Raw genomic sequence first — 19,838 nt, 5'->3', positions numbered from 1 at the left:
TTTATTTATTTATTAGATTTATATTGCCACCTACAAGAATATAAAAACATCATATAAAAAACAATAAAACTAATAAAATAGAGAATCATATCTAATAAAATAACCCACCCACCCCCCGCCCTGGCAACAACACATCATACAAGCTATTTAATGGGCTCCATCCTGCTCTGTGTTCCCCAGGCACACTGGCAAAACCAGGTCTTCAGTACTTTCCGGAAATGGTAGAGTGAGGGCCATTCTAATCTCTGAGGGAATGATGTTCCAGAGAAAGGGAGCCACTACAGAGAAGGCCCTTCTTCTGGATCCTACCAGGTGTATCTCCCTAGGCTCTAGGGATGAGACCCGCAACATTTCTTGCCTCCCCACTCTGGTGGGTCGGATAGATGTGACAGGCAAGAGACGGTCCCTCAGATCCAACATACTGTCTTCCTTCTATTTCTCCACAACAACAACCCTCTGAAGTGGTTTGGGCTGAGAAAGTGTGACTGGCCCAAGGTCACCTAGCTGGCTTTCATGGTTAAGGCAAGACTTTTAACTCATGATCTCTCACTTTGTAGCCTGGTACCTTAATCACTAGACCAAACCTACTGATTTTATCAGTCAGCATACGTTTGGTCTCACCCATTGGTGAAAAAGGTTTGTAATTTCAGAAATGAATAGTCTGAGGACTGCTTTTTTCACCTTCTTCCTTTATCTAAATGAGACTATTTTGGTGTAAAAAGAAAAAAGAAAAATAAGAATCTAGTGATTTTACAATGACCACAGTCTTAAAGATAATGCATGTCTGTGTTTTAGAGTTCAATCTTACATATATGTCCCAGTGAACTCAGGGAGACTTACTTTTGAGTATGTAGACGCATATAGTTGTGTTATTTGTTTTATAATTCACCTTTTAGTTCTTCAGTTTTCAGTACAATTTTCCTCACAATAACAGAGGTTATAAATTATTTCTTTACCGCTATCATTGATTAGCACACATTCCACTTTTTCATAATTTCATAATTAATAAGTTTGTCAGAAATCTCTGTTGTCTCTGTATAAAATGTGTTGACAGAGTTGAATTTTTGCCTTCAGCAAGTAGGTGACCTTTTCAGTTTTATCTTTTCTGTTTCTCCTTCCTTCCTTTCTCTTCTTTTTGCTTCCTATCTTGCTGCCAGAGAAGAAGTTAAACCTAGGTTTGACAGGTAGAGTTTTTTTATTTCCCCTGACAGTGCACCTCTTGACCTCTATCTTCTTGGCAATGATTTTTTTAAATCCTAAATGATTTGGGAATAATTGCTCCTCCTTTAGTGATTATTGCCCTTCACCGATAGTAAATCTGTGAAATCCCAGGAGGCTGGAGGACATTTTTGTATGCGTCTACCACAAGCTGGCTTGGATAGGCTCTACTGCTCAAGTGCAGCCGCACTTTCAGTGTGGATGGCCTTCTTACACGAAAACTTCTCTATAAACAAAATGAAACATTTTACTCTTATGCTTGCACCTTCTTAACTGCAGCATGAAAGACTTGATTCCTCTAGAAGCCTCCTTATCTGCTTTCCTGTCTCATATTAATCTTCCACAGGGGTTTTATAAATTAGAAGAAAACTATTTCTATAAACCCTTAATAGAAAAGCCATAAAGGAATATTAGCAGATCCTCCTAAGTCAATTCAGCAGACCACACAAATCTAACTTGGCTTCCAGAATTAATTGAATTTGAAATGTCTGTACTGCAGCTTCAACAGATTTATCTACTTAGATGTTGGTTTCCTTAAGCAGCCAGCACAGTGGACAATGAAAAAAAGGAACTTGCTGAAACTATTTATGTTTTAGAGATCTGTTATTTTTCAAGTAACTTTAAAATCTGCTCCAAGAAATCAAATTAATACAGGCAGTCCTCGACTTACAACTAATCATTTAAACTTACAACAGCACTAAATAAAAGGACTTACAACTAGTCCTCATACTTACAACTGTTGCAGCATCCCATAATTTATCTCAGGGCTGCCAAACTCGTGATGACACGTCATCACCTGATGTATCACATCTTTTCTCCCCTTCGCTAAACTGGGTGTGGCCAGTGCATGACAGATTTGGCCCATGGGCTGTGAGTTTGACATTCCTGGTTTATGTGGTCCAAAATCTGGATGCCTGACAATCAGTTGTAGTGTCCCAGAGTCATGTAATTGCTATTTGCAACCTTCCCTGCTAGCTTCCAACAAGCAAAGTCAATGGAGGAAACTGGTTTTGCTTAACAACAGCACGATTCACTTAACTGCAGTGATTTGCTTAACGAATGTGGCAAAAAAGATGGCAAAATCACTTAACCACTATCTTGCTTAGCAGTGGAAATTCTAGTCCTAATTATCATAAGTTGAGGACTACATGTAGGTAGCTTAAATATCTATTGATTTAAGATGGTTATCTATATGAAAGACCTTTAGTTACTTTCCATGTCTAGTTTTTGTAAATATAATGATGATAAAATAAGTTATGTGAAACATGATAGGGTAGACTAATCTGCATTTAGTTGCCAGGCTGATGTCCTTGTTTTTTCATACTCAATTCATGCTCATTTTTTCTCTGTAACCCAGTGCAATTTGACATTTTGGACTGTAATCCCTGTTTTGATCAGTCTGCAAGTGAACTGCAGAACTTGGAAAATGACGTTGTACGTATTCAGTTTCTTCACCATCAATTGTTATAGTATTTCCATTCCTTGCAGTGTTTAGGAAGAGGCCAAATTTCTCATTAACTTCTTTAATTCTTTTGACAAGATGTTTGAGGCTTTCTTTGGTTTCTGAGAGGAGAATTATGTCATCAGCATATCAAAAATTGTTGATGTTTCTGCCTCCAATCTCTACTCCAGTTTTGATTCTTCAAGTTCCACTTCCTCGAGATCACTCCAGCATATGGTTGAATAAGAATGGTGAAAGAATGCAACCTTGCCACACTCCTTTCTGTATCTTGAACCAATCAGTGTCTCCATATGATGCTCACACAGTGTCTACCTTATTTGTGTACAGCAACTACACCAACTTGATTAGGTGTGTTGGCATCTATAGAGTTCTACATAGCTTGTCATGATTGACAGAATCAAAAGTTTCCTTGTAGTCAATAAAGCACTATGGATAATCTTTTATATTCTTGAGATTTGTCCATGATCCAGCATAGATTTGCAGTATGGTCACGAGTGCCATGTCCCTTTCTGAAGCCAGCTTGAACATCTGATAAGTCTCTTATGATGGTTGGTACCAAATGTTATTGTATGAGCATGTGTAGAAATTGGAGCAATCCCTGATGTTGTCCTTTTTTGGAAAGGGATTGAACACTGATTGTTTCCAATCCTGTGGTCATTTATTTGTTTCCCAAATTTTCTGGTACAAGGCTGTGATGGTTGTGTACCTGTGCTGGTGGTACAGCCCTCAACATTTCTGCAGCAACAGTGTGGGGCCTTGTTTGGTAGTTGGATCATCGCACACACAACTTCTTCCTGAAAGATGGCTGGTTGTATTTTTGCTTCCCCTTCTTCATCATCTTGAGGAGTATGGCTAGCATGGCCGGCATGGCTATATGCCGAAGGCATATGTAATGCTGTTGATTTTCCCACCATAATGGTACCTGTTAATCTACTCATGTTTGCATGCTTTTGAATTGCTAGATGGGCAGGAGTTGGGCCAGAAATGGGAGCTCACCCCATTGCGTGATGCTTGGGGCTAGAACCTGGGCTGTCATCTTTCCAGCTGACAAGTTCAGCATCTTTAACCACTGAGCCATCCCACCTACAGGAACCTATAAGAATTGGTGGTACAGGAATAGAGATTAAAGGAGAGGATAGAGGAAAGGGAAGAAATGAATTACAGTAAGTTATGGGATTTACCCTTTATAGTTTGCAATGGAGGAATTGTCTTGAAGTATTAACTTCCCCCTTTGCAATGTGTCAAAAAACAAAAAAACAACTATTGAGTTTTTCTGATGGCTTTCAGACCGCTTGAAATATCAGTGCTCAACTCTATAGCTTTGTGGGTAGAGAATGAAGTATAATTATGTGGATTAACTTTAAATCAGTACTTTGACAATAGCAACTTGTTTAATTTGTATGATAGCTCTATTAAATATCAAGTCAAGCAGTTTATTATGTCAAGGAAGATGAAGTAGGGTGGGACTCAAATGCATTTGACTTCATGTCTGTTTGTATTTCATTGCTGTGACAGGCCATCATGATTGGAGACGATATTGTAAACGATGTAGGAGGAGCCCAGCAATGTGGAATGAGAGCTGTACAAGTACGGACAGGAAAATACAGGTCAGTGCATATTAAATAAGCTTTATATCTCCCATAGTTAGCAATTTGTTTCCCTTACTCTTTTTCTTTATGGCTCTATAGTGTAACTATGATTTGTAATGAAAAAATAAATTTTATTTTTTTTATCTAGCAGAGTTGTGGAATACATGGCAGCTTGAATTTTGTCCTAGGACTCAGCTTGTACATGGCCCATGTGTTCACCATGAAGCTCATCTTTAATAATGATGCACTACTTTATTAATCCTGGTAATTTTTAGGGCATACATTTATTCATTTATAGAGAAAGTGCATCAAAGGCCAATTTCATTCTTTAGGCAGTTTGCGCTTAAAATAAAAGGGAACCTTTACACAGCGTGAAAAATATGAAGTGCCGTGGATGATTTACATTATTTGAAATCCAAGCTGGTCTCTGTGTTTTAGTGAATGACTGCAGAAAGTGCTGCCTTTGAAACAAGACATGTGTATTACATTCTACTTCCCTTAGATGGTGCCATTTGTACAGTTACTGCTGCTCTGACTGATCTCTCTTGGCTGTTTTAGCAGATTTGCCAATCACTGTTACCTCGGAAGAAACTTGTCAGTATAATTTATCTTTTTCAGATCCTTTACTTATTATTAGATGCTTCAATGTTTCTGAACTTATTTCAGATCAAATAAACTTTTGGCACCTTTCAGTGGTCTTTTGAATGCTTTTTAACACTGCAGAACCCTTCTAGCTAGGCATGTAAAAAGGTTTGTAATGCATATAGGTCACAATACCTAAAGTGTTTTGAAAGAATTGAGGCATGAAACAGTTATTTAGTAGAAACCTAGAAATGAAGTGATGAAGAAAAAGAAGTGTATATATCAAGGACAGGGAGCCTAGATTACACTTTTGGATTACAATGCTTAAAAAAATGGCCAGATTGGCTGGAGCCAATAGAATTTGGAATTCAGTATTTGAAGGATCAAGATATTTCCACTCTGATTTATAGAGAAAAACAAAGTGAATATAACTGCATAGGAGCTGTAAATTCAGGAACAACATGAAGGAACCTAAGGGATTGTATGAAATAAATCTATAGGAACCAGGCAAATATTCCCAATGTGACAAGATCTGTATTTTTTTTTTTAAAGGAAGGGGTTAGGAATTGTACAACAAACCTGCTATCAGATATATTTCTTAACAGAATAATTTCCCTGGTGGGCTAAAACTTTCTGGAGTACAGTCTCTACCTCCCTATCCATCAGTAGCTGTGAGTCCAGGATAACTTCCAAATCACATATCTGCTCCTTCAAGGTCAGTGCCACTCCATCAAGGGACACAATTACAAATGTCAGGGTCCTGCAATGAATGAACATAATTTTGGTCTTGTTTGGGGTTCAGGCTCTTCTATCTCACCCAGAGCTGCATAGTCTTCAGTCAAGATGTGGAGAACATCACCTATGTGGCTTAAGGTAGCACTGTACAATTAGGTAACACCAGCATATTGCTGATACTGAACCCCAAACTACCTCATCAAGAAGCTTCAGGTGGATGTTAAAAAATGGGAAAGGAAAGCCCGAGTCTTGTAGCACCTCACAAACAAGGGACTGTCTGGCTGACCTCCCGTACCCATTGTTACCTCCAGCTCCCAACTGACACAGATTGCCCAGAAAAATATCCCATGGTTTGGGAGATTATAGTTATTTATGGATAATATCATGTCCCCATTGAAGCCAGAATCTGTGGAAGAAGACGAGCTGGAGCCAAAGCCGAGGAAGAGTTGCTAGCAGGGAGAAACAGGGGCAGGATGACCAAGAGAGGGCAAGCAGTGGAAATGAAGAGAGATGTTGCTCAGGGGATGATCAAGGACCGCCCTCTCCTGATCCACAAGCACGGAGAGTGGAGAGGAGGTGGGAACAGTGCAGGCCGACCTGATGACTTGGGACTAGAGTGCCATGCCCCTCTTCTTAAGGCACACCTGGGGACTGAGATTTAAGGATATGCTGTGGGGAGGCGCGTTTGTCAGGAACAAATGCTAAATTCATGGAGTTTTGTGTGCTGTTGCCAACGTTGGAGTTTCCTGGACTTCTTGCTTTATTTCTTGTTCCCTGGATTAATTGCCTTGTTTCTTTGCTTCCTGGACTCATTGACTTATTCCCTTGCCTTGCTGGATTTCTTGCTTTGCAGTCATTGTGCTCACAGCACTTGGAAGAACCATCATTTTTATGATACTCTATTGACTTCCACAATTTATCAGATATTCCATATATTCTGATATTGTCATTCTCTCCCTCCCTCCCTTCCTCCCTCCCTCCATGTGTGTGTGTATGTGTGTGTGTATTCATTTCTTGTCCACGGTGAAACAGTTTCTCTATGTCATGTTGAGACTGAAATTTTTGCTTTAGTTACTCACACAAGTGACTTAAGTTCCTGGGGAGCTTAAAATATCTAGTATAAAGTCTGAAAAGACCTGTGATGGTGGATTTTTATTTCATATTTTATTTTTGATTTCATATAGGAAATCTGAACTGAATAAAGCTTGGTCCGGGAGTGAATCTTTATAGGAAAATATGGTCAGTTGAAGACCTATTACTGGGCTTAGAATGTAGCCAACCATCCTCCTTAAATTCTGGGCTTTCCCCCCACCCCCACCCCACATAAACACAAAATGACAGCCAAAATGTATAAAAATACTCTAAGGCTAAGCCTTTGCTGTCATCTGGTGGTTGGCTGGATTTTTTTCAGCCCAGATCAAGTTGTCCTAGTTTATTTTCTTATAGTCATAACAAGCATAATAGCAAAAACACTTTTTTAAAAGCAGCTTTAGCAGCTTTAGTTGCTCATTCTGGCAAACCTCTCATTGAGGTTTTGTTTTTGTTTGTTGGCGAGATTGGTTAAAGACAAATTACTACATTCTTCTCTTTAACCTTTTCTTTTCTATCACCCTGAAGAATGGCAGCTGAACATAATGCTTCCATTTAAAAATTTGTGCATGATATTTTAAATGCAAGTCCTTGTTTATCCGGAAAATGCAGTTTGTAGACAGTGGAATCATACCGCGAAACTAAGTGAGGCAGCTGCTTTGAGTGCTGTAACCTGTTATAAAGTGAATCTTTGTTCACCACTGTGAAAGACATATTGTGGTTGAAGAACATTAACTTTTGCTAAACCATAGGCCAGTGTTTTTCAGCCTTGGCAACTTTAAGATGTATTGGACTTCAACTCCCAGAATTCCCCAGCCAGCTCAGCCAACTTCATACATCTTAAAGTTGCCAACGTTGAAAAACACTACCATAGGCTGCAGCGGCTAGGATTAAATCTAAAAATAGGAGGATGTTTAAAAAGTCTATCTAGCTCTGACATTAAAAAAAATTCTAGATGTAACCAATCTTAACATTTGCCTGCCGATTACATCATCTGGATGGGAATTTGGAAAAGCTTCCACAATTATGCTTTTCTTAAACAGTGCTTAACCAGTTATGTCAGGTGATAATCGTGTAATGTTCCTGTGGTTGGCAGTATTTTTAAGCATAAGGATGCAAGAAAAAACTGCTAGGGAGTAAGGAACTTGTCTTATTTTTTAAGTAGAAACTGCTTGCATGGGATTCATAATCACAGATTTGTATCTTACACGTTCCACAAAGCATAAATTTCTAGGAAATAAAAGGAATAAAACTTAATAGGGTTTCCTAAAATGGTTCTTGAGATAAGGAAGAGGAATCGGTTTGAGCTAGAGTAGCTTCATTAGAATACATTTATTATTCTATTACATTGAAGATTTTGAAATGATCCAGAAAGAAAAGAATCAATTTCTCCTAATCTTTTTGGGTTCTCAAAAGTTCTTCAATTACATTCCTTCATTTTGTTTTCCCATGCATATTGCAAGGAAGTGAATGTTTGTTCCCTTTCAAACTAAGCAACTATTTATTTAAATAATTTATCTGGCCATCAATCTCATAAAAGTGATTCCAGGCTGGGAATAAAGATTTAAAACAGGGGTTCCCAAACTTGGCAACTTTAAGACTTGTGGACTGGCTAAAGAATTCTGGGAGTTGAAGTCCACAAGTCTTAAAGTTGCCAAGTTTGGAGACCTCTGATTTAAAACAACAGCTAATATATAAATCACACTATGTAAGTCCCTTCCTTTCCCAATTATTAAAAGCGGATGTAGTAGACAACTTTTTTTGCGCACAGAGGATGCATGATTTAGAAAGATTTTATTCACCTTCAAGATCTGTAGGATGGATCATAGGGTTATCACCCAATAGTATAGGGCAGAACTTTCAATTTTAAAAGACTTGAATCATTGCTAAACAATATGTTAAGGTACTAGAAACTCAGAACCTACCTGTTTCAATATTTGCACAAATGCATGCATGCACTTAGTAAATTCAATTTGTTCAACTAAGAATCGGTAATTTGCTATGAAATATCAATGATGCAATTTTACAGAGTTTCCAGGAACAAGAACAGTAGATCTGAGCATTGTACACCTCTTTGTTAAAGGCTAGGTCCCGAGTGAGTTGTTTTTGTATGTTATTATTTTATTTCAAGCTCATCTTAATGAGTGATCTTGTCACAAGACAAGTCAACAGAGCCTTCCATTTTTATCAGAAGTACATTTCAGTTTGTTGGCTTCTATTTCCCTATAATTACTCACATGTTTTATTATGCTACAGTAGCTGCTTGCAACGACATAAATATAGGACTTTATGTCAAATAATAACATTGATCTCTACAGTACAGCATTGTCTTTACTGAGTGGCTATAATCCTCCAGGGCCTCAGATAGAGGTCATTTTCTGCTTGACCAGAAATTGATTGCTTATAATTTGCATAGGTTTGCCACCTAACTATTAGACATTGGATGGAGAAATTAAATTGAATTTTGGAGTTTCGGCATAAAGGCCCTGAGTTTTATTGTAAAGCAATGTCTCTTCTGAAAGGCTGATATTATTAAATTGGTACACTTTTGTCGGCTTCTGTTATCTGCCAAATTTTAGGATTAAGCAGCACATAATATAGGTGGTATACTTAATAAGCACTGCTTTGTAAACGGAACGACATTACAGAAAAGGAAACTTTCCATTCCAAAGAAAATCAGTGATATACAGTAATCTGTATGGTATATAACATGTGTCTACCCTCTTATTCCAGGAATACTTAAAAGAACTTCTCTTGTGAAATGGTGAAGGTAAAATTACAATGTAAAACCTGATTTAAACCTTGCCAGCATACACGATGTAAGGATCTGATCTTCAGAACAAATCCTTCCTTAGAAAAATTCAATTAGCATAAAGTGGTGTACAATTAATTCCATTCCAGTATTAAAAAACAGGATAAAACATGTTCGCTTTGCCATGAAATTCACTAATGGACTAGGATAAAACTGCCATATTTCTATCTGTAGCCTTATGTATTTTAAAAGCTAGCAATTATAATCCTGTAATTATTACTATAATCAATCTACTATTCCCTTTATTCATAACAGACAAGTAATAGCTATAGTCCAACTCATTTGAAAGATTAGAAGTTGGTATCTCATAGAGTAATAATTTTCAGAGGGCTACCCTGATATTATACTTGGCTGGAACATAATCTTGTGAACCTTTCTCCAGGCAGTCCTTTTTGTACTTTGTTCCCAATTATCATGATAGGAAGAGGAATTGGCTTTGATTTCTTTGAAATGGCAGATGTTAGGCAAGAGGCGCTGCTAAATTAGGAGCCATGGTGGTGCAGTAGTTAGAATGTGGTACTGCAGGCTACTTCTGCTGACTGCCAGTTGCCTGCAATTTGGCAGTTCTAATCTCACCAGGCTGCTTAGCCTTCCATCTTTCTGAGGTCAGTAAAATGAGGACCCAGATTGTTGGGGGCAATACGCTGACTCTGTAAACCGCTTAGAGAGGGCTATAAAGCACTGTGAAGCAATATATAAGTCTAAGTGCTATTGCTAAATTAAGAATATATGCTCCTTTGTCAGTAAAAGAAATAACAAACCCCATTCTCTTCCTTGGACCAATGTAAATATATTGATAAGTTTCCATATAAAATATATTTGGCTAATTACCATATGAACATATTTTCTTTATTTCAATATAACATAATAGGTAGGTGTAATTATTGCTGCTAATGCCCACACATGTTTTGGAGATGGTAGATAGATAGGACTTAAGAAGTGATTGTGGTTTGTTTGAGTACAGTATTCAGAGAACAATTCGCACACTTCGAGTTAGTGTGAGAGTTTGATCAGAGTCCTTTGGAACTAATGCAAAATGGCCAATTTTGAAAGTATGAATGGATGAGTCTGGGACTCATTCTTTGGTTTTCAGGAGATACCAGTCGTTGCCCATGGAGACTACATATGACTGCTGTCACCTTTTCTGATCTCTGAAGCTTTCAGGAGCTGTTCTCATTTTTCTTCTTTCACAACAGATTGGCCATCAGCTGCCAATAGGGGTGGAGGGGATTAATTCCCACTACTCTGTTCAAGACTGCTGTCTTCTTATATTAATACCAATAAAGAAACAGTGATCTACATAGGATCTTTGAGACAGGAATGAGGGAATGAAGTCGGGAAAAGTAGCTGCAGCCAGCCAGAAATACCATTTTCCTCATGTATTTCTTCATGCACTCATACCCTGGTGGAAATCTTCCCTGGAGCTCCGAGTTCGTCTTGAGCAAATAGCAGAGGAATCACCAGTGTAAAACAGCATCTCATCTCAACTAATGTAAGAGCTTTTGGAAGGAGGCAACAGTTGTATTCCACTTTATAGACTAATAGATATTTGCTTGAACTAAGGATTAAAGGACTCCCTTTAATACTTACTGAAGGACTGAATATTAAAGATATATTTACAGGACAACATGACCTTGAAAATATATGCTATCATCTGGTAAACTTACAAGATTAGTTTTTCTCGCCATGTACATGTATACATGCAAACTAGACCATGTTGTTTCTCTGTTCTATATAATATATTTGGGTATGTGCATAATTTCGTATTTATTTGTCATGGTTATGTAGTGTATGTTGGAGATGATGACCCTTTGAGAGCTATATATAATGAAATTCATTTTAATGTATGCCATTAGTGTACATTCAAAATGACAATAAAGTTACTAAAGTTTAAGGTAAAAATCTCAGAAAGGCAAAGGGGCACCGGCCCATTGTTGGGGAAGTTATGTGCTGAAACCAGAAGAGCAGCTCCCCAGAGCACATGCACGGGCCAGCCAGCTGCTTTTTGCACATGCATGCACTTTAAAAACAGCAAGACCAGGTGGATGGCATGCATGCATACACCGGGAAGTGCTCCCACGCGCACACATCGGGAAGCTGCTTTTCTGGTTTCTGGCACATGCACTTGGTGCCGAAAAGGTTAACTACCGCTGCTCTATACAGTGTCCACCCTAAATGAATCTGTGCAACATTAACCTGCTCATTGTGGGGCAAGCAAATAATAGTAAGCAAGATGTTTTGGATCTTTTCTGGATCAAATATAGAGTTGGGAGAAAGCTGAGAGAGCTAGTCTGTTGGTTTAAGGCTAGAAGCAGGAGACTGTGAGTCCTGCCTTAGACATGAAAGCCGTCTGGGTGTCTTCGGGCTAGTCACTCACTCTCTCTCAGCTCAACTTACCTCACAGGATTGTTGTTGTGGGGGAAAATAGGAGGGAGGAGTATTAGGTTTGTCTGTTGCCATGAATTATTTATAAAAAATAATAGTAAAGGCAGAATACACAATGCAAAATGTTAGAAATGTTTCCCCTTAATAATGCCTAAAAGGAACAATTCTGGCTTCAATTCTATTTGATATTTTGTAATTTCGTACAACCATTTGTGTATTTTAATCCAGTACTTTTTAACTTCAGGGCATAGCCACCATGAGTGAAAGAAGGTATCTTGTCCCTGTTTGCATTTCCAACAACTTGGGTTCAGATTTCGGTACATTTTTGCCAACCTTGTTGGGGCCAAATGCCAATGATAAAACAACTTATATTGATTTTCCTTGTATGCAGCGGACTTTGTTATTGAATAGTTTTTATTCCATTTTTTTCCCCAATCTTCAAGCTCAATGTGTCTGAAATTTTTGGCCCATGCTATCATGGGTCCTTTTACTATTTCCTCTTCCATGTTGAATTTTAGTAAATAGTTATATATACTTGATACTAATTTATCTTCTCAGCTTACCAAAATTTTATCTAGTTGTTTTAATTTGGTATCAAATCCATATTCCTCTGCATCTTTTTTATATCATGATTATAGCTGAAGATATGACCACCAATCTATAATTATTCCCTGATCTTTTAATTCATGATTGGTTTTTAATGTTCCTTGATTATCTAAAATTTCATTATATCTAGCCATTTTATCTACATCTAGTGTATTGGGATGGATCATCAATTAAGGGGAAATATAATAAAAATATAAAATCCATGATCTTGCATATAACCACAGCAGCGAGAATGGCACTCGCACAACATTGGAAAAAGGATACTATACCATCAGAAGGTCTAGTAATCCAAAAGATCTTTGATTGTGCAGAAATGGAAAAACTCACCCTAGAGTTAAAAGGCAAGGAAGACTCGGAGTATTATATGGTTTGGGAAAATTGATATGAATGAATGGACAATGGGAATAAGAATTGTAGAGATTAGAAGAAGATATAGAAATGTGTTATGTCCCACCTTCCAAAATAAACAGATAAGGCTGAAAGCAGCAGTCCTCACAAATAAAGGCAGCAAACAGGAATCTTCACTGATAACAGCTGTAGATAGCCTCCACAAGATAGTTCAAGTTAATAGTTCCAACGAAATAAATCCAAGTTCCAACAAGATATTTCAGGTTTAAATCCTCCAAGCCAAAATCTTCGGTTCTCCTTGCAAACAAACACTTTGTTCCGGACAAAGTGCAAAGTCATCTCTCTCCCTTTATAGAGCAGCAGCTAATTAGTCTAATTACTGATCTGCCCTCCTCCTGTGCTCCCGTTGGTTTCTTCTCATAAGGAGACGCCTGCTTCTGACATCCACCCAGCAATCATCTAAATTATTATCTTCACCTGAAGTCTCCATAAGTTCCTCATTGTCAGCCGTTCCCAGCTGATAACCTGATTGAGAAGCAGAGGAGGTTGAAGGTTCAGGCCGGTCCTGCAAATCAAATGTGTCCTCATTCAAAATATTTATTATCACTGCTGACAGGAACTGTTAGGACTCCTCTTCGAAATTCAAACAGACAGAGCTCTTTGCAGTAACGTCCTCATTCAAAACTGCAGGCAAAACTGTTAGGACTCCTCTTCGAAATTCAAACAGACAGAGCTCTTTGCAGTAACGTCCTCATTCAAAACTGCAGGCAAAACTGTTAGGACTCCCCTTTGAAATTCAAACAGACAGAGCTCTTTGCAGTAACGTCCTCATTCAAAACTGCAAGCAAAACTGTTAGGACTCCCCTTTGAAATTCAAACAGACAGAGCTCTTTGCTGTAACGTGCTAATTAACTGGCTTGCCCATCAGATTAACGTTTCCTGGTTCTGACGTCAATCCACGATCTAACAGTCATCAGATTCAAAGTTCCTAACAGGATTGGTCCTTCCAATCACAACAGAAATGTATATATAATTAGAAATGTATGGAAATGTGTGTATGTAACAAAGATGCCTCAGTACTGTTAAAGATGATTGAGATTTGTAAAAAGAAAAAAGTACAATAAAAATAGTTTTTTTAAAAAATGTTAGAAATGGTTTGATGTAGAGATGGAAATGGCGGGGGCAATTTATGTCAATTTAACATACAGCACTGACCATCACCAAGAGTGGTGAATCCACTTCCAGACCATGCTTTTTCCCGCATAACCAGTATGCCCAGTGGTGCATTTTCCTGGTATATGCAAAGTAATTTTTGCTATAGAGAAACAGTTGGACACAAAGATGAAGAGGCATTGTGGAGCTTTGTTATGTAGTGTATGCTTCAAACTTCATGTATATTTGGCACTAATTCATTTTGTATTGATGAACCTCTGATAAGCCTCACAATTTCAAGGATTCCTTCAGAATATGTTTAAAACTGCTGCCTTGAAAGAGTAGGTTCGATTATTCCTGCTACCATAGGTACCAGATTGAATATTCTAAAATATTTTAAAACAGCCTGAAGTCAGCCAGAGCTAAATACTGGAGCTTAGTGAATTACTGTCAGTTCAGTTATGGGCTGCAGATGCCACATGAATCTTGCTTTTACAACAGAAGGAAAGGGGAGTTTAGGCATTATTTCACCTTTTATTGCTCACTAACTTTTGTTAGGGTACCATTTCATGAGTAATTGTGTGAACAGTATGGATGCAAACTTTTGTGAATGAAATAAATCTACTTTTTAATACCAGCAACACAAAGCAGCTCAGCCATAGGTCAACTGTGCTGTTGTAAGTTCACCATTTCCTGGAGCATTTACATTTACAGGTCTGACAGAAATAATAAACTTTCCACCATATAGATGTAGCAGGCCATTGTGAATATAGTTTGATACTTTTCCAAGTCGTCATCTCCTCCTCCTCCTCCTCCTCTTCTTCCTCCCTTCCCCTTTTCCTTCCCCTCCTACCTCCTCATCCTCACCCCTTTCTGAATCATTCAATCCACCTCTTAGAATTTTTGACAGCATTAGACTTCTCCTATCAGTCTCACGGGTTTCTATTTTTTCATAGTATTGTTTTCAAAATAAATACTTTTAAATGGTATGTTTTTATTTCCATTTTTTACTTTCTTAGTATGCATTCTCTTTCTCTTGTACGACCCTTTCAGATGTATGAGTATCTCTTAGTAAACACTTCTTTCTGTTTGCTTTATTTTCTTTTTCTGGTTAATGGCACTAGATCTCAGGAATAGCCAGTTTTCTGTTTTATACATTAATAAAGGGATTACAGATAGTCCTCATATTACAGTTGGTCATTTAATCACCATTTTGAGTTATGATAGCTTCAGAAAGGGTGCTTTATGGCCTATAAAGCATTCCAGCTGTTGAAAAATCTCTCTTTTTCCTTCCCTCCCTCCTTCTCTCCCCCCCTCTCTCAAACCCCCCCCCCCCAGTCATTTAGGAGAATGGATTCGGACTGTCAACCAGATGATGACCATCATGTGATTCAATGACCAGATTAATGACCATGTGATTCAAATTACAAATGTATGATTTAGGTAACCTTAAAAATAGATGTAGATTGGGTCTAGTCATGAGAGGGTCTTTACCTATGACCTAAATTCCGGTTCCAGTTGCAGATGAGGAATATCTGTATGCTATACAGGTAGTCCCCGACTTATAGCATTAATGGAGTCCTACCCATTCATGTCAGAAGTTGGGGACTATGTTAAATGAAGCACCTAACTAATGACTTCCCTGTCCCTTTCCCCCCCAATGCATTCGTTAAACGAATGCACAGGTCGTTAGGGAGAGCATGGGCTGACTCAGGGATGGGAGAAACCGAGGGAGGCCTAGTATAGAAAAATGTTACCAACATAATATAAGGTTTACTTAAAGTTAAGTAATTAAAGTTTTTCTAAGTTAAAAAAAAAAAGAGATGGTAGTATATTTTTAGGAATCAAGTGCAAATGAACATTAAATCACCAGGAGCAGATTGAGTGTTCTCCAGAAAATGTCCCTATGGAAAAACATGCCTAGCAACAATTTGCAGCTGTGTATAAATTATGTCCTGTACTTAAAAAATGTATTTGCATACTTGACATTTCTGCTAAACTTATAACACAAGCTTTTTTGTCTATAAAAAAAACCCAAGCCCGATAAACAAGCCAGTTGGATACAGGATTATGGCATTAGAATTTTTCAGTGCAGAACCAAAAAAAAACACACCCCACTTTCTCTCCCCCAGATCATTCTAAATAGTACTCTCAAGTCTTGCTTCCAGTGTGTTTATAAGTAAGGAGAGATTTCTTTGATTCTTTCTCTCACAGAGAAAATGATAAATTGGATTATAACATGGATTTATTTAATTAAGGTTAATATATATGTTACTATTTCTGGTAGCTCTTAATAGACTTTTGCTGATTAATACTAAATGATAAGTTTCTGCAATTTGATGATTGAGAAGAGTTGAGAAATGGTTTTATAAAGGTGTTATGTTACTAATGCTTATACTTGCCTGGAAATAGGGAGGTAATATTTTAAATATCTTTTTTCTTAATTGTTAATTTTGTTTTTTCTATTTCTTTGCTCTTCTCTGTTTATTTTCTTATTAATATTTTCCTTAATTATTTTCCTGTATTAGTTTTTTTTTTGTAAAGTTTAATAAAATAATTATGTTGTCTGGGTTGATAAACTAAGTAGTTTTTCAGAGAAAACCTGAACTGTAATCATCTAGGCCAGCAAACTACACTCCTTTCTATCAAAGCACTGACAGTGTTAATTAGTTTGGTGGTAAAATGTTTGCAAGAAGACAAGCCAGCTCAGCAAATACCAAGATCCCAATATTTCAATTCTGAGTCACACATATTTGTCACTTGTAGTAAAAAATAAGGGGGGGGAAAGTCCTAGCAATGAGAAACCACTAACATATTATTGCCAAAATAAATAGTATCGCCATTCTGTTTCTGAGATTCTAACATGCCCATATCCCCAACAGAACCTTTCTTTGAAAAACCAACAGTGTCCTTCATTGTAATTTGTAGTGACACAGGATCTATTTTACAGTAATTATCCTGTTGAATGTTGTCCCCAATATTCTATAATTGCTGAACAAGTTTTAACAGAAAGTATCTTTATGTTGGAAAGTTTTGTGGTTATATATCATATGCCCATTAGGTGGCATTATTTACAAAGTGAGATTTATCAAGAATTGGGGACTTTCCGGTGAAGTAGACAGCATAGCATGACATGAATTTGCTTTTCATAGTAGCATTATTAAGACAGAAATTGGTACCAAGAAATAAGAGGTACATACTTTTCTGCTGCACCAATTGCTGTTAAAAACTTATAATTGGGTGATAGAAATAAACCTGTTGGTGTTATTTTCTTGCCTAGAATAATTTAACCCTAGTCTTTTCACCACATTTTTGTTAGCATAATTTCCTATCAGGAGTAGAAAAAATTAGTTTCCACTATCCCCAGAATACCTATCAGAAGTTGTTCATTTTATTACTGGATTTGTAAAATGAAAGATTTCTTCCAGTGCAAGGATAAAGAACGTTGCTGGTGCTAATTTAAAGAAGGTAGTTGCTGACTTTGAAATTTAAGGCCCTAGAAAAATTGGGGATAAAAGGGTCAAACAAGATTTCCACAACTTTCAGAATATTATATTATTATAATATTATATGTGCATGCTAGTTACCACAGAGCTTCCTCTCGCCTTCCTCTTTCTGGACTTTTCCTCCTGCACAGCAAGATTGGGTTACTTTAGCCTCATGCCATCATTTTATAGTGTTTTAATAAATTGAATAGAGCACCCTTGGTGATTTGCATTAGCCCTGGGTGGGAAACTTAGATTTAAGAACCACACCTAATAAATTAAGGAAACGGACTGCTCTTTTTTATATGCTCTTTTTTATTTTCTCCAGTTAATCAGCTGGAAGATACAATGATAGTATCAGTATACAATGATAGATGACCTTGGTATTTGAGTGTTGACAGCAATGAGGGTAACCATAGATTAGCCTAAAATAGTTTGTGAAGTTTAAGTGGTGAGAATGGTGCCATTATAGGACTTATGATTTTTATAATACTTCTCTAGGTGCCTTGGATTTTGTCAATTGGAGGGAATGGACTCTTAGCTCTGGCCAGTGCCATGATATAGAAAGGATGCTTTTATTCGATGTTACCATTCAAGGAACTCCAGAGAAGCTCATAATAACACACTTCCATAGCTATAAACATGTCTTAGAGCACCCTCTCTAATTAGGGTTAGAAGCCTAAGTACGTCTGAAGAAAGAAAAAATGTGAAATCAATTACTGAAATAAAGAGAAAAGTATAACGGGCTTAAGGTATCTTCCTTAATGTTCAGGTCTAAATTGTTTGATGATCCCTGGATCCCTGCTATGCAGAATGCCTGGAAGCCCGTTCATGGCTTCATGCTATATGTGATGACCCTGAGGTCAAGGGTTAAACTGTGGATATTTCAGTAATAACAACAAGCAAATTTAACTGTGCAAGCTGACTGAAAGCAGTATTCATCTTGGGACAAGCTTTTTTGAAATGGCATCTTTTCCCTTCCCTTTCAAGGAGATGTTTTTCTTCACAGCTGGATGCAATGGACTTAAGCCTTAAAGCAGCAGGTCTCCATCCTGCCTCCCTAACCCTGAATGGGCAGAAGCCTGAATAAACCTAACATGTTTTTTTTAAAGAAAGAAATCTAGAGTGAGTCAGTACAGCTATGATTTTTGAGGGAGAAGTAGCTGTTTGCTACAGCGTGTCGATCTTTCAGTGGTTTGTTCATGTTTTTCATAAAGGAAAATAGGAAACAAGTAATAATATCACGTGTCCAGGGTATAAGAAGGCAAAAGCAAAACATGAAAGGGAATTGTGAGACAGTAGCCCAAGTCCACTACAGGTGGTTCTTGCCTTACAACGGTTACAGGAACTGGGCTTGGCTAGTCTAGTAAAGAGAAGAACCAGGGGAGACATGATAGCAGTCTTCCAATATTTGAGGGGCTTCCACAGAGAGGAAGGGGTCAAGCTATTTTCTAAAGCGCCTGTAGGCTAGACAAGGAATAATGGATGGAAACTGAACAAGGCAAGATTTAACCTGGAAATAAAGAGAAACTTTCTGACTGTGAGAACAATCAACCAATGGAACAGCTTGCCCTTGGAAGTTGTGGGAGCACCATCACTTGAGACTTTCAAGAAGAGATTGGACTGCCATTTGTCAGAAATGGTGTAGGGTCTCCCGCTTGGGCAGGAGGTTGGACTAGATGAACTACAAGGTCCCTTTCAACTCTGATTATCTGTTATCCGTTAACCACAATTGAGCCCAAAAGTTATGTTGATAAAGTGAGACATTTGTTAAGTGAGTTTACAACCTTTCTTGTCATAGTTGTTAAATGAATCATTGCCATTTTTAAATTATTAACATGGTTGTTAAGTAAAGCTGGCTTCCCCATTGACTTTGCTTGTCAGAGGGTTGCAAGCTGATCATATGACCCCTGGACACTATAGCTGTCTTAAATATGGATTAGTTGCCCAGCATCTGAATTTTGTTCATGTGACAATAGGAATGCAACAGCGGTCGTAAGTGTGGATAATGGTCATACGTCACTTTTTTCAGAGCTGTTGTACTTTGAATGGTCACTAAATGAACTGTTGCAAGTCAAGGACTGCCTGTATTCATTTCTGCTGGGGTTGGTAGTGATAAGATCCCACCACCACCAAGCCGGCCGGCAGAGGGTTGGTTCTGGGCTACAATCACAGAACAGAAGGGGAAGAACTAGGGATGACAAGATAGCAGTCTTCCAATACTTGAGAGGCTGTCACAGAGAACAGGAGGTTGACTTATTCTTCAAAACACCTGAGGGAAGGACAAGAAATAACAGATGGAAGCTTATCAAAGAGAGATCCAACCTAGAATTAAGGAGAAATTTCCTGTCAGGGAGAACAATTTCTCCAGAATG

The 19,838-nt window shown here is 37.8% G+C and overlaps 1 protein-coding gene across 4 annotated transcripts in view; it reads left to right on the top strand.

Moving 5' to 3' along the window:
* Window positions 1–19,838, top strand: part of LHPP (phospholysine phosphohistidine inorganic pyrophosphate phosphatase) — a 124,926-nt gene that overhangs the window by 35,387 nt on the left and 69,701 nt on the right. Inside the window, exons 6-7 of one of the 4 annotated variants that reach the window (XM_087932561.1) lie at window positions 4,196–4,287; window positions 15,317–16,554. In XM_087932561.1, coding sequence (XP_087788687.1) covers window positions 4,196–4,287; window positions 15,317–15,368 — 144 coding nt within the window. In that variant the 3' untranslated portion in view covers window positions 15,369–16,554. Of the gene's footprint in view, window positions 1–4,195; window positions 4,288–4,420; window positions 4,960–15,316; window positions 16,555–19,838 lie in introns of those variants that run through there. The other 3 variants (XM_087932562.1, XM_087932563.1, XM_026704933.2) reach the window with 3 other exon arrangements.

This window comes from Pseudonaja textilis, chromosome 4, assembly GCF_049901715.1.
Source record: "Pseudonaja textilis isolate UNSWEBS1 chromosome 4, rPseTex1.2, whole genome shotgun sequence".
Classification (NCBI taxonomy): domain Eukaryota; kingdom Metazoa; phylum Chordata; class Lepidosauria; order Squamata; family Elapidae; genus Pseudonaja; species Pseudonaja textilis.
Note: the sequence above shows the minus strand (reverse complement) of the source record. Positions and strands in the feature narration are given on the sequence as shown.